At 54.1% G+C, this 12,419-nt stretch overlaps 1 protein-coding gene and 1 long non-coding RNA gene across 4 annotated transcripts; one reads left to right on the forward strand and one right to left on the reverse strand.

Moving 5' to 3' along the window:
• Positions 1 to 459: 459 nt before the first annotated feature.
• Positions 460 to 11,519, forward strand: SNUPN (snurportin 1). 3 transcript variants are annotated; one of them, XM_075045629.1, is made up of 8 exons: positions 460 to 921; positions 1,088 to 1,241; positions 2,078 to 2,182; positions 2,328 to 2,424; positions 3,020 to 3,117; positions 3,452 to 3,529; positions 5,420 to 5,500; positions 9,502 to 11,518. In XM_075045629.1, exons 1-8 carry the CDS (start codon positions 491 to 493, stop codon positions 9,820 to 9,822), a joined length of 1,365 nt encoding a protein of 454 aa, XP_074901730.1. In that variant the 5' UTR covers positions 460 to 490; the 3' UTR covers positions 9,823 to 11,518. The 3 variants fall into 3 exon arrangements, with proteins under 3 accessions (XP_074901730.1, XP_074901732.1, XP_074901731.1); XM_075045631.1 differs by lacking the exon at positions 5,420 to 5,500 and having other exon boundaries at positions 9,502 to 11,519; XM_075045630.1 differs by lacking the exon at positions 3,452 to 3,529 and having other exon boundaries at positions 9,502 to 11,519.
• LOC142039212 (uncharacterized) lies at positions 2,106 to 11,001 on the reverse strand. Its single transcript, XR_012652840.1, has 3 exons — positions 10,824 to 11,001; positions 4,649 to 4,742; positions 2,106 to 3,502 (listed from the first exon to the last, which is right to left on the reverse strand). It is a non-coding gene; the product is annotated as an uncharacterized LOC142039212 (long non-coding RNA).
• Positions 11,520 to 12,419: the final 900 nt, after the last annotated feature.

The raw sequence follows: 12,419 nt of genomic DNA on the forward strand, positions 1-12,419 counted from the left end.
TCCCCCAAATCTCCCGCAGGATGGAGGGGAAGGGGCTCCGTAGGGGCAGGGTACCACCGGGACCGGGACCGGGACCGGCCCCCGCCGCAACGGCGGCCGCCAGGCGGCTGCCGGTGCCGGTGGGGACGGCGGAGGGAGGGGGAGCCCGGGAACCGAGCGCAGCCGCGGTGGCCGGCCAGGGGACCGGAGGAAGAGGAGAAGGAGGAGGAGGAGGAGGAGGAGGAGGAGGAGGAGGAGGAGGAGGAGGAGGAGAGGGGGGGCCGCTGTCGGTACCGCCGCCCGGTTCCGGTGTCGGCGCCCGCTGCCGCTGCGCGATGTCGGTGCTGCTGCCCGGCGGCGGGGCTGTGGCCGCCGGCCTCCCGTGACGCACGGGGGGGTGAGCCGCGGCGAGCGGCACGGCTAGGGCGCACGCTGCCCTCTGCAGGCAGCCGGCCCGGGGAAGCGGACGGACGGGGTACGGCTGCCGGTACCGGCTGCTCCCTGACCGGGAATGGTGGCGGGTATTCCCCCCCCACCCCGCGGTGGTCCCCTCTTTTCCCTGCCCGCGCGTGTCCCCCACGCCCGTGGCCGGAGTGTCCGTGCCCCGCTTTTCCCGGTCGCTGCCGCGCTGAGGGGGAAACTGAGTCACGGAACGGGACGGCACCGCCGCTGCACCGGGAGAGCGGCGACGGAACCTCCGCGCCGCCAGGGGGCGCAGCGGGGCGCTGGCGGCCCCGCGGCTTCCGCCGTCGAGGCGGAAGTGCGTCAGAGCGGGCGGGCGGGCGTTGCCATGGAGGAGCTGAGCGCGGCGCTGGCGGCCGGCGCCGTCCTGGCGGCTCCCAACAGCCCGGCCGGTCCTCACCCCCGGCTGGCCGCCTACAAGGCCCGCGGCGGGCCGGGGCAGGCCGAGCGCCGCCGGCGCCTCCTCCGCCTCCAGAGAGAGTGAGTCCCCCTTGGGGCTGGGGGCTGGGGGGCGGGCAGGGCCGGGCCTGGCCCGGCCCGGCCCGCCGGGCGGCGGGGTTGTGGAAAGGGCCCGGTTGTAGGGAGCGGGGGTTGGCGGCCTTGCCTCCCGCGGAGGGGCAAGCCGGGCTGTTTTCTTGCCTTCCAGGAGGCGGCTGGACTACGTGAACCATGCCAGGAGGTTGGCAGAGGACGACTGGGCAGGGGTGGAGAGCGAGGGCGAGGAGAAGGAGGAAGATGCGGAGGAAGAGGAGATGGATGTGGATGCTGGCAAGAAGTTGCCCAAGCGCTATGCCAATCAGGTGGGCGGCTGCCCGCTTCCCCACAACGGGGTGCGGGTGTGAAGGCAGGGCAGGGTGAGGGATGTGGGGTGGTGAGGCTGGGCTGGGCACAGCGAGCAGCTGTGGCGGTGGCTGTGTGGGCCTGAGAACAGCGTGTCCTGCCTGGCTTGGTGCTCGGTGAGGAACCGTGCCTTGGGTCTGCCTGAGACATGTTGCGCTCAAACGGAGGACAGGTGGAGATGGCTTGGCTGCGCACTTTGGGAGATTTCAGCTCAGCTAGCAGCACTGGTATCCCTTTGTGCAGCAGTCAGTTAAAGACATCCATCTCTCCCTGTGTCCGGGAGACCAGGAAGGAAGAGAAACATCAGCTGATGGGTTTTATCAGCCTTGGCTGCCATATTGGTCCTAAAAGGCATGCAGCCTTGCAGGTGACCACAGCCAGGCAGTCTCCGAAGAGGTCATCTTGTCTGGGCTCTTTACTCCTGGTATTCAGGAATCTCTAAGCTCTGCCACGTATTTATAAATAAATGAAGTGCTGGAGTGGAGACCAAGGCACAGAGGTGCCCCAGTGAGGACTGTGAGCCCTGTGCTGTAGTCTGAAGCTTAGGCAGCAGCTGGGAAGCAAGAGAATGACTTGGGAGAGAGTCTGTTACGCAGGTTGGCGAGAGAGAAGGAGCAGGGCCCCTTTGGTGCTGTAATGCAGGGTGTCGAGCAATGCAAGTTGCTTCTGAAGCACCTAGTGTAGCCGTTGAAGCCAAGTTGAAACCTTCTTGCTTTATCCTTGAGCTGTGAGTTTTCCATAACTTCAGGAGAGTTGTTACTAGCTGATTACTTTTTTTTCCTGGATTTCTCCCTAGCTGATGCTGTCAGAATGGCTGGTTGATGTCCCCTTGGATCTGGAGCAGGAGTGGGTTGTAGTGGTGTGTCCTGTCGGGAAAAGGGCGCTCGTCGTGGCGTCCAGGGTAAGTAGCAGCAGTGGTGATGTGTCACCATTTGGTAAAGGACCTGTACCTGTTGCCCAGCCAATGTAAGACTGGCCCATGTGCCTTGCCTGACCTTTTTTTTTTTTTTTTTTCTTTTTCTTTTTTCTCTCCCACTTCCTCACAGGGCACAACAGCAGCTTACACCAAGAGTGGCTTCTGTGTCAACAGGTTCCCATCACTGCTGCCGGGGGGGAACCGGCACAATTCAATGAGCGAGAAAGGTAATGGTCTGATGAGGCTTTTGGGATAGAGAGAGGGGAACTGCCTGCTTCTCCCTGTGAGTGTGTGCACCAGCAGGCTTGGTGCTGCTCCTCCAGCTCCCGCCGAGTCCCGGAGCTGTGCCCTTTTCTGGTGCTGGGGGCAGCTAGCTTCAGGCCTGTTCATACATCTCTGGGGTTAAGTAGACGTGGACAATATCAGAAACCTTTATGCTAGGTGATAATGTCTTTTAATTAGCTGCCTGGTTAACTGACTCTCTTAAACCTCAACATCGTTTCTGTCTTCCGACAGAGAGCTGTGTACAGTGTGGTCTTTCTTAACACCTCTTGCAGTTGCTTTCTTGCCCTGAGGAGGGGTTACTGTTCGCTAAATGCCATTTTCTGAAGCATGCCTTTGCTTGCTCTGCCTCTGGCTGGTACCTTTGTAGCCTTGTTGGACTCCTCAAGCTAAAGGATTTTTGTGTTTGCAGTTTCTATTAGCAGAAGGGGATCCCTCTGCGCTTTGCAGCCTTACATCAGGGCATTTGATCGGGCATTTGCCTGTTGGGTTAGGCAGCTTCTGGAGCATGTCTGGACTGCCCTGTGTTTGTTTGCACAGTGTACTGCATCTTGGACTGCATCTACAATGAGGCAAAGCAGACGTACTATATCCTCGACGTGATGTGCTGGAGAGGACACCCTGTTTATGACTGCCAGGTACTGAACCTCCCCCCTCTGCCCTGCCCTCCCTTTTGTTCCCTGTTTGTGAGCTGCTTTGCAGCCAGCACTGGACATAGCCCACTTGCTATGCAGCAGGATGGGTGTTTTGTCTAAGCACCAGCATCTTCACTGCTTATGGGCTGCTGGCTACTGGAATAATTGGGTACATCTTTTGGGGGTATCAGGGGAAGAGTTGGGGGTGCTGTCTGGCTCTGCAGGTGAAGCTGAGTTTGTAAATCTCCTGGGCAAGTGCAGAGGAATGGAGACGCTCAGCAGGTGCTGATCAGCGATGTGTGGTGGATAGTCATTAAGTCTCTGCCTCCTTTCACAGACTGACTTCAGATTCTTCTGGCTCTCCTCAAAGATCCAAGAGGAGGAAGGGCTGGGAGAGAAAAGCAGGATTAATCCAGTAAGTTCTTTTCAATTGAGAGGAGGAGGAGGAGGAGGAGGATGGGGGGTAAGCTCTCCTGTTCAGCAGGCTTCAGCACTTTCTCTCACAAGCGGAAGCTTCCCCCCCCACCCCCCGCCCCCTCAGATCAGGCTTCAAAGTGTACTTCTGATGAAATGGGATGCCATGTTCAGGATGTAAATAGAACCACTGAATATTGTAAATGAGTGTGGGTTTTTTTTTTTTTCCCCAGCCAAAGTGCTGAGGGAGATCAGACTGCAGGGTATCAGCTAACTTCCATGCTGTTTTTAGCTTTCCCTTGAAACAGAATGGAAAATGAGTGTGGTTTCTACAGGGCCAGCATTGGTCGGCAGCCTGACTACAATGGGATTTATTTTTGCGTAGTCTTGTGGGCTCACAAGGCGAGGGGAAAGGCTCATAAAGCTTTAGCCTTCCCCCCTGCTTAAACTAATGATTGAAGTTGTCGGGATGGATGCCAGATTGCCACCCAGAGCCCTTGCTGAGCAAGGATAAAAAGTCTTCCTTTGAAGACTTATGCATGGAGGTCAGACCTAGAATCCACAGCAGCTTGGAAGGTGATTTTGGGGGACAGACATAAGAGACTTAGCAGCCTGGCTGATGGAGCACAGTTTGCAAAGCAGGACCTAATCGTTGTGTAGCCCCAGTGTATGCTCAGACACAGCTACGCAGCGCAGATCCTGTGCGTTGAGCAGATGGGTCATGAACGGGGATGACTGCTCCTGTGCCAGCAGTGAAGGTATCTGTATTTGGAGAACATCCTGTTCTGAGTCTAACAGGAATATCCAGAAGAAGACAGCTACCTAATGAAGGGGGGGTCGTTTCAGCTTTCATTTCCTGGGTGGAAAGATTTGCTTGGCTGAGCCAGCAGCCTGGAGCAGACGTCTGTCTGCTTTGCATCCTGCCCAGAGGTCATAATTTTCTATTTTGGTTAAAAGAGCATCTCAGGGTCAGCTCTACTGAAAAGTCCTTCCTGCAGTCTTAGATGCTTGGAAAAAAAGGTATCGGGAGCGTCTGGGAGCTGTGCGCCGAGTCTCTGCCATCTGCATCTCTCATTAAATGCCAGAGTGGGGGTCGTTTGGAACTGGGGTGATAAAATACCTGAAATAGATCATTCTGGGCATTCTAGATTCCATGCTGTCTAGGCATCGTGGTGGCAATCCACGGGTCTTCTTTTAAAGGTCATCTTCTGTTTCTGGAATGAGATTTGTAAAGTTGCAGCAATGTATGTGCTTTATCCAGCGTTGCTGAAGAGAGAGCAGGGATTATCTCTTAATGACCATTCCCACCCCATCCTTTCTGGTGGCTAGGGTGATTTTTGTAGGTTTTCATGCAAGTACTCACAGTTATTCTAGTGGGATATGATGGGTGCCGATGGACAGCTTGGTCCTGTTGTTTTGTCTCTAGATCTGGGGTTTGCTTATAAATTGCTGTTCGGAATCACATGAGAGGTATGTCTGTCCCAATAACCCATAGAAATAGCAGAGACCAGTCGCTATGGAAAGAGTAAGAAATGAGAGATACCTATCATGTTCCCTCTGACTTCATCAGCCATGGAGTTAATGGGCAGCAGGGGACCTGCCTTTCAATTTCAGGAGCTGGTCTAATCCTCGTTGGAGCTTGTTTGTGCTTTTGGGCCCCCCGATACCCTTTGGCAGGAAGGCCAGCAGTTTAACGATGTGGTCCCTGCTTGAGATTTCCTCTCTGGTTACTTTATCTGACACCTGTCCCTCACCCTTTGCCTCTCATGCTGGATCTTGCACTGGGGGAAATTCTTCCTTCTTAGCTGCCTCCACACCAGTGCTCGATTCAGTGACTTGTTCGGCTTTAGGCCACGCAGTTGTCTCCTCTAACCCTCTCTTACTCTTTCAGTTCAAATTTGTGGGCCTGCAGAACTTCCCCTGCTCCTCGGACAGCCTGTGTAAGGTGCTGGCTATGGACTTCCCCTTCGAGGTGAGAACACGCAGGCGGCGGCCTGGACCTCAGCCTTAGAGACAGCCCCACTGCGCATCTGCCAGTGCTTGGAGAGAGGTGCATCCCCTTCACTTGGGAACTGTGCTCTCCCGAGACCTGCAGGAAGCTTGCTGAGCTGCGCTGCGTTGGGGATGGATGCCTTTTATGCACATGGCTGATCTGTTACCCTGTCACCAGGTACAGGCTGCACCCAAACAAACTAACTAGCAACAGTTAAACCGTAGCATTCTCTGTGTTTGGGCTGCCTTTACTGCCATTGATTGTTGTCTGAAAGAGCCCTTGGGGAAGAGAGGGTTGATGCGGACACCCAGAGTGCCTCCAGAAGCAGCGTAGCTCACATTCATGAGGCAGTGTGATGGACAGCTGGCCTTTTTAGGGCCAAAGCTGGTACTGCCCGCTGCCCTGGGTGGGCTCGTGTGGGGATGGCGTGAGGATCTCTGCGGTGTGCTCCCTTATGCGGTGGTGTTTCTCAAGAGGTCTGCGGGGTGGGCAGAGTGGTGTCTTTCTCTGACCTCTGTCACAGGCTCTGTGTTTCCATAGTCTAGCTACTTCCATCTCTCTGTGTGCAAGGCATCCAGCTATCTTGTGTCTTGTGGGGAGGAAAGAGAAGGGTGGTGGTAAGCTCCTGATGGTTTCTGAGGGGTTCGGGTGTTAGTGGTGGGCACCTGAGACATACTGGAGCTGGGGGCAGGTGACTGTAACAGAAATGGCTGGGAAGGGTTCAGGTGAGTCTGTCCTCCTGCTATACCGCTATTGGATCTTCTGGAGGGGATAGTGCAAACTCTGCTTTTTGCATTGGTACAGAACCGGCAGCTTCCTGCCTTTGGCTCCTGCTGCTCTTGGCTCTCTCTGAGGTGGCCATTCCCCCAGCAAGAGCGGCTGAACAGGACACCTGCATTTGCTTCATTAGCTTTAGAAGTAGGTTGTGCTGTTCAGGCCTCTCTGCTGTGGGAGAAGGGCAGGACAGGCAAATCGATGTGCCACCCAGTTCAGCTCTGTGTGGTTGTGAGCAGCGAGGCGGAGGCCCTCGTGAAAACAGGCTGCTTTTGACTGCCCTGGCTGACTTGGCACTGAAGCAGAACAGGATGGAGGAGGTGATGGCATTCTGGGATGGTGTCAGTGACAAACATCTGGGAGCCAGAAGCTCCTCCAGTGGCTGCAGCAGTTCCTGCGGAGTGCCCAGTCTCAGCCCTAGATGGGGAACAGCCTCTACAGGGGTCGCTTGTCCTGCTAAGCCAAAAGCCACAGTGTTTTGGATGTGTCTCTTGTGCACTCCTGGCCCAAGTTAGTGATTAACGTAAGTGCAGGTTTAAATTTAAGGGACGCTAATTTGGCTGTGGGGGCTGACTTTGCCTTCTGCTTGTCAAAGCCAGGACAGTCATGCGAGAGAGTTGGAAAGTCCCAGTCCCTTGCTGGTCTTGCCAGACCCCGCTCCCAACACAGATCAGGGAGTGCTGAGAAGGCATCCCAGGTTTCCTACAGCTGACTTGCTCAATTACAAATGCTCTGAGTGCCTCTGTAGAAACAGTCCTTCCTGTCTTTACTGAAAAAGCTTCTTTCCTTCCTGAGGCATCTGCCCCCACGAGAAAAGGCTGAGGAGTATTGCCCCACTGCGGTCGGAGCAGAAAACTTTTGGCCTGTGAAGGAGACTGTTGCGAAACGCCGGGGGAGGGAGATGGAGTTGATCAGACTCTGCCTTGTAATCCAGCTGCGATTTTTCCCCCCCAGGTTCTCTGGCCAATACGTCAGGGTGCGACCCCAACAAGTGAAACGTGGTGTAATTTGGCTCAAAGCAGCCGGTAACCCCACAGAAACCGTGGTGCCGCTTCCAGGAATGAAGGGAACCGTGGGTCCCTTTGTGATGTGCCACAAGAGGGAGCCCAAGAAATCCCTGTAAATAGCTTCCACCAACGGCACAAAACGAAATAAACTTTGCAGAAGGCAAAATACAGCCTTGCTATAGGTAGTGCAGTATAACAGAGGTGGTCTTATGCCTGGGCCCAGCATCTTGTGATCCTTACAAAGATCTCATGCGTGTGGTGGCAACAAAAGCGGTCAGTGCTTTCAGATCTGGGTCTTCAGAGTTAATCTATAACCTTAGACTTAGGACCTGATCTGCTATATTCAGTGGAAATTTTTTTTCCACTTAATTCAGTGGACTTTGGATCAGTTGACTGGCACTGAATTTGAAGTGTTTTTTGGAGTGGATCATCAGAGCTACTGTCCTACTTGCAGATCCGAGTAAAACAAGATTCAGGTTCCCACGAAGGCAGGGGGAACCAAAGTCTCTGAGAAACCCCGGTGTGAAGGAATGGGAGTGCTGTTAAGCACCTAAAATCTGAAAAGCACAGTCTGAAATGTGAAATCCTGTCAGGCCAGTTTCTCATCAGGTTCGTTCGTCTAGGGACAGTGTCAGCCCTTGTTCTGATGTGGCTGGTGTCAGTGTGGTGACTCAGGGTAGGGACCGAGCCAACAAATTAAATAAACTGGAAGGAATATGGGAATAACTTAAGAGGAATCAGGGGAAGAAAGAACTTGACCTAACTCTCCATCAGGCTGAACATCTTTGAATTTTCTAGCTTGGAGAAGATCTTCGGAGCGGTCTGGAAGGAGAAGCCTGTCCAGGCTCTGATCTTTACCAAAACATTCCTGTGGGTGCCGGAGAATCCCCGTTGCTCATCAAGTGCCACGCACCTGCAGGGATGGGCTGGGTGTGCAGGCGTGGTGCCACAGTGCCGCAGAATCTGGCTCTTCCCAAGTCTTCCCGGGAGGCAGGGGGAGGGAAAAGCTTTGTACTTTAGATATCCAGAGGGTTACACAAGCTCATCATGACATTTACTGTTCTGGTTTTATATTTTCCTAGCCCAGGAATCCCCCTTTTTCTGGGATTATTTTGCAAGATCTTAACAGTGACTGAAAATTATGGACAGAGTAGTGCAAGAAGCTCTACCCGCTCTGCTGGAAGTTAGGACCTGTGATATAGAGATGGACATAGGCTGCTCTTTGCTCAGCCTGGCTCACAGTCCAGCACCACAGCTGAAATCACCTGAATCCACTTGGTTCACCGACACCTTAGCTCACTGCTGATATATGTGCCGCTCTGCTGTATATATTCTGGGGGCTGCAGGCTCGAGGAGGGGCCTGGGAGCAATTCAGCCCAAGGTGGGCTCTTTTTCTCATCTCTTCTGCCCACTCAGCTACTCTCACTCGTAGCCAAATGGCCTTTTAAGAGCTTGCGAGGCTGAGCTAAGGGGAGCACCACCTCCAGCGTTAGTCAGCCCAACAGCAGGATCTAACCTTGCGGAGTGCACTCCTGGGAAGCGCAGGAAGATGGGGGGTGAAAATCCCTGAGCATGGTGGGGAAGTGGGGAAAACGTCAGCCAGCTGCAGTATTGCAGAGCGTGGAAATAGTAGCACAAGAGTTAGGGCCTAAACCTTCAAAGTCCTGAGTGCCCTTAACTGTCATTGATTGCTGAAGAAGTTCTCTCTTGGGAAACATGAAGAATTTATTTTGCATAAGCCAGCTGAAAGAGCTTTAGCAGCGTTACGAATCAGGGCTCCTTGGCGTCATGCGCTCTGACTAATTACTCTCCAAATGTATTATTTAAAATAACCTTAATCCAGTAAAATGGCCTTTCTGTGTGCTGCCTTATTCAGAAACCTGATGGCTTTTCTGCAGAATGGGATCATAGCAACCAGAGGAAAAGTACTGGTCAGTGCCGACATCAGGCTGAAATTGTTTGCCTTTGATGATTTAAACCCATCCGGCAGTTGCTGGGCTTGCACCGATCTTTCAGGGCAGGAGCTCTGCAGGTTTCTTCTTTCCCTTCCGCTATTTATTGCACTGCTTGAGGAAAAATGATCCAGCTGGTAGTTTTGGCCTGTAAATGGAGAGCGGTGCTGTCGTCTGGCACTCGGTCATCCACCTGCAAAAGCCTCCAGCTCTGGCCTTTCATTCACTCTCTTTTTCCTTTTTACAGGTCGACGGACTTCTCTTCTATCACAAACAAACCCACTACACCCCCGGCAGCACCCCGCTGGTGGGCTGGCTCCGGCCTTACATGGTACCCGAAATCCTCGGGCTTGCCGTCCCCACTACCGTGCTCACTGCCAAACCAGACTATGCTGGGCGTCAGCTCCAGCAGATCATTGAGAGCAAGAAGATTAAAAAGCTGGCAGCAGAAAAGGGTCACCCGAGCAGTGCAGCGGCTGCAAGGAATGGACATTATGAGCTGGAACACTTGTCTACCCCTCAGCCAGCAAACTCTCTGGATGAAGCAGTGAGCCAGATGGAGAATTAGGCTGCTGGGACAGACTGGTTGGGTAAGGAGAAAGCAAAAGGTTCCCCGCTTCTTACTGTCACTCACCCTCCCTGAGAGGGGGACAAAGGTAATGATAGGATGGTTGGTTTTGTTTAAAGGGCATGAAAGTGGAATATCTTGCTCTAAGTGCTGCTGGATTTTGTTGTTGTTGTTTGGTTTTTTGGTTTGGGGTTTTTTGGGGTTTTTTGGTTGTTTTTTTTTTTGCCAGGGCTTCTGTGAGGCCTTAACAGGATTGTCTGGTTCTTTGCTAAGGCAGTTGTGTGCTGGGAAGTGAACGTTCAGCTCCTGACCCTGCTTCTGTTAAAGTCTCTGGCAAAGCTTCAGCATAGGAAAGTGCTCAGACCTCCAAGGTGCAGCTGCTGTTCATAACCCCAGCCCCAATGGCAGCCCCACCTCCCCGGCCCCAGCAATCAGGGCATTTCAGCCTTTGATCCAGCTGTTTACCAAGGCCTTCTCAATGAAAGTTTTGTGGTCAGTTCGCTTCTAGTAACAAAAAGTTTGCAGCAGGCTGCTGTAAATCCAAAGGCAGGGCTTTCCACACCCACATGTTACTGAGAAAAACTACATTTCCTTGCATCACAGCAGGCCCTGCCTCCAAGCACAGCTTTGTGCGGCGCAAGCGCGGCAGAAGCCTGTACTCGAGGCTTTTCTCAGTAGGGGGAGGAAGGAATGGTTTCGCTCTGAAAAATGCTAGCATTGATTGTGCCAAATAAAAGGTTTCTCAGAAAGACAAATTCTTGAGCGTCTTCCTGCTACCTAAGGGCGGATGCGTGCTGCGCCTCCCAAATAGGGATTGAGAAATCTGTTACAGCGCTAACTGGAGCGGAGGAAATGCTTGTGTGGGTCTGATTCTCCTCCACGCACTGAGGTGCTTTAGACCCTCCCCGCCGCTGCCCCTCTTATCCCAGCCCAAGCCCACTTTGCAAGGACTGGCTGCTGCCTTTCCCTGGTTTTAGGGGGGATGAAAGGATTGTACTCACCATCCCCAGGCTGTTTTCCAGAAGGGAGATTAAAAGGCCAGAGAGGGACCGCTCTCTCCACAGAGGGGGGAGATGAAATATCAGGCTAAACACAGTGCTGGGGAGTCTCCTTCCAGCCGTCTATGAAAATGCCCCTGGAGGAGGGCCTGTATCCAGGAGGAGATACCGAGAGCAGGGATGGCTGCCTGCAGATAGCAGGGGCACTTGTATCCTGCCCTCGCACCCCCTGTTTTTCCCAGAAAAGCACTTGTTTCTGTGCCAAGTGCGTGGGCTGTGTGCGACCGATTGGCTGCGCGGCCGCTATTGATTATACCAGCGGGCAGCAGGAACTGTCCGAACTGCGGCCAGAGCTAGATGTGGGAGGGGGCTGGCCTTGGCTCCCCCTCCCCAGGAGGGGAGAAAACAGCACCCCGATGCAGCTGAACATGCTGCAGTCCTTTTCAAATGGCTGCTTATTTTGTTATTTTTATTGTTAGTATTTGGGTGGTGGTTTGGATTTTTTGGGGGGGGGGGGGGGTTGTTTTTTTTTTTTTTTAGCATGTGAAGCAACTGGCCTGAGGGAAGAGAACAAACACCTGGACTGCCTTGTCCTCCCCATCCCTCGAAGGCTCTGGGCTGCTCCAGCTGCGGGTTCCCCCTATGCTTTGGCCTCACCGGCTGGCAGAGGATTGCAAGGAGAGCCCGAGTTGGGAGACCGCATCCAGCCTCCTATCAGCGTAGTTTTCCTTCCGTCAGGCAATTAAACCCGGAGGTGGGCATCTGGATGTAAGATTTGTGCATCCCTTAGGGCAGAGAAAGCTGCAGCTCAGGTTACCGCCTCCCTGCTGCCTTACAGCAACCTTTCAAGGTCTTCCAGCCAAGGGAAGGGAGTGGGCAGGAGAGAAAATACAGCTGAAGATGTGCTGCCTTCAGCTGCTTGCTCTGATCGATGGAGGAGAGCAAGAGGGAAGCAACTGTAGCTTTCCACCGGCTCCAGATGATGCCGCATAGTTTCCCTTTTAAAAGCACGAGCTGGGCTGGAGAAATAAATATTTGCGTTACAATTCCTGTTGGAAACGAAAGGCTGTGTTTGGAGAGAGGGTGTTAAACGGAAGTCACCGGGGCCAACGCAGTTCGTTGCTGCGACTATTTTATTTGCTGGGTGCGATCCCGCTCCCAGCTGTTCCCTGCCCTGCTCCCAGCTGGAACGGGCGGCAGCTTCGGCAGCGACTGAGGAGGGGTCACCCCCCAGGGGCTTAAATTTAGTCTAGGGCAGGAGAACTGAGCGGGCAGCTCAACCTGTAGATGTGGCCTGGGGTTCTGGAGGACGGATGGACAGACAGCTCTCGAGCCCGCCTCCAGCCCCTTGCCTCTGCCCTTTCTTCCATTTTCTCCGAGTTAGGTGCAAAGGCTCTGGCTGTGGGCACGTTGCCAACGCAGTCCTCCTCAGCTGAACAAAATGTCCCCCGGTCCCGGGGTTTGGCTTTTCGGTGGGGCGGTTGCTGTGCACCACAGGGCCCTGCTCCCAGCCGGGATCCCCGCTTCTTCCCGGTGGCCCCTCCGGAGGAGCATCGGGGCTCTCCATCCAGGCCCTGACACCTGTGCCTGGCCAGGGAA

The sequence above is a fragment of the Buteo buteo genome, chromosome 13 (assembly GCF_964188355.1).
Source record: "Buteo buteo chromosome 13, bButBut1.hap1.1, whole genome shotgun sequence".
NCBI classification, from domain to species: Eukaryota; Metazoa; Chordata; class Aves; order Accipitriformes; family Accipitridae; genus Buteo; species Buteo buteo.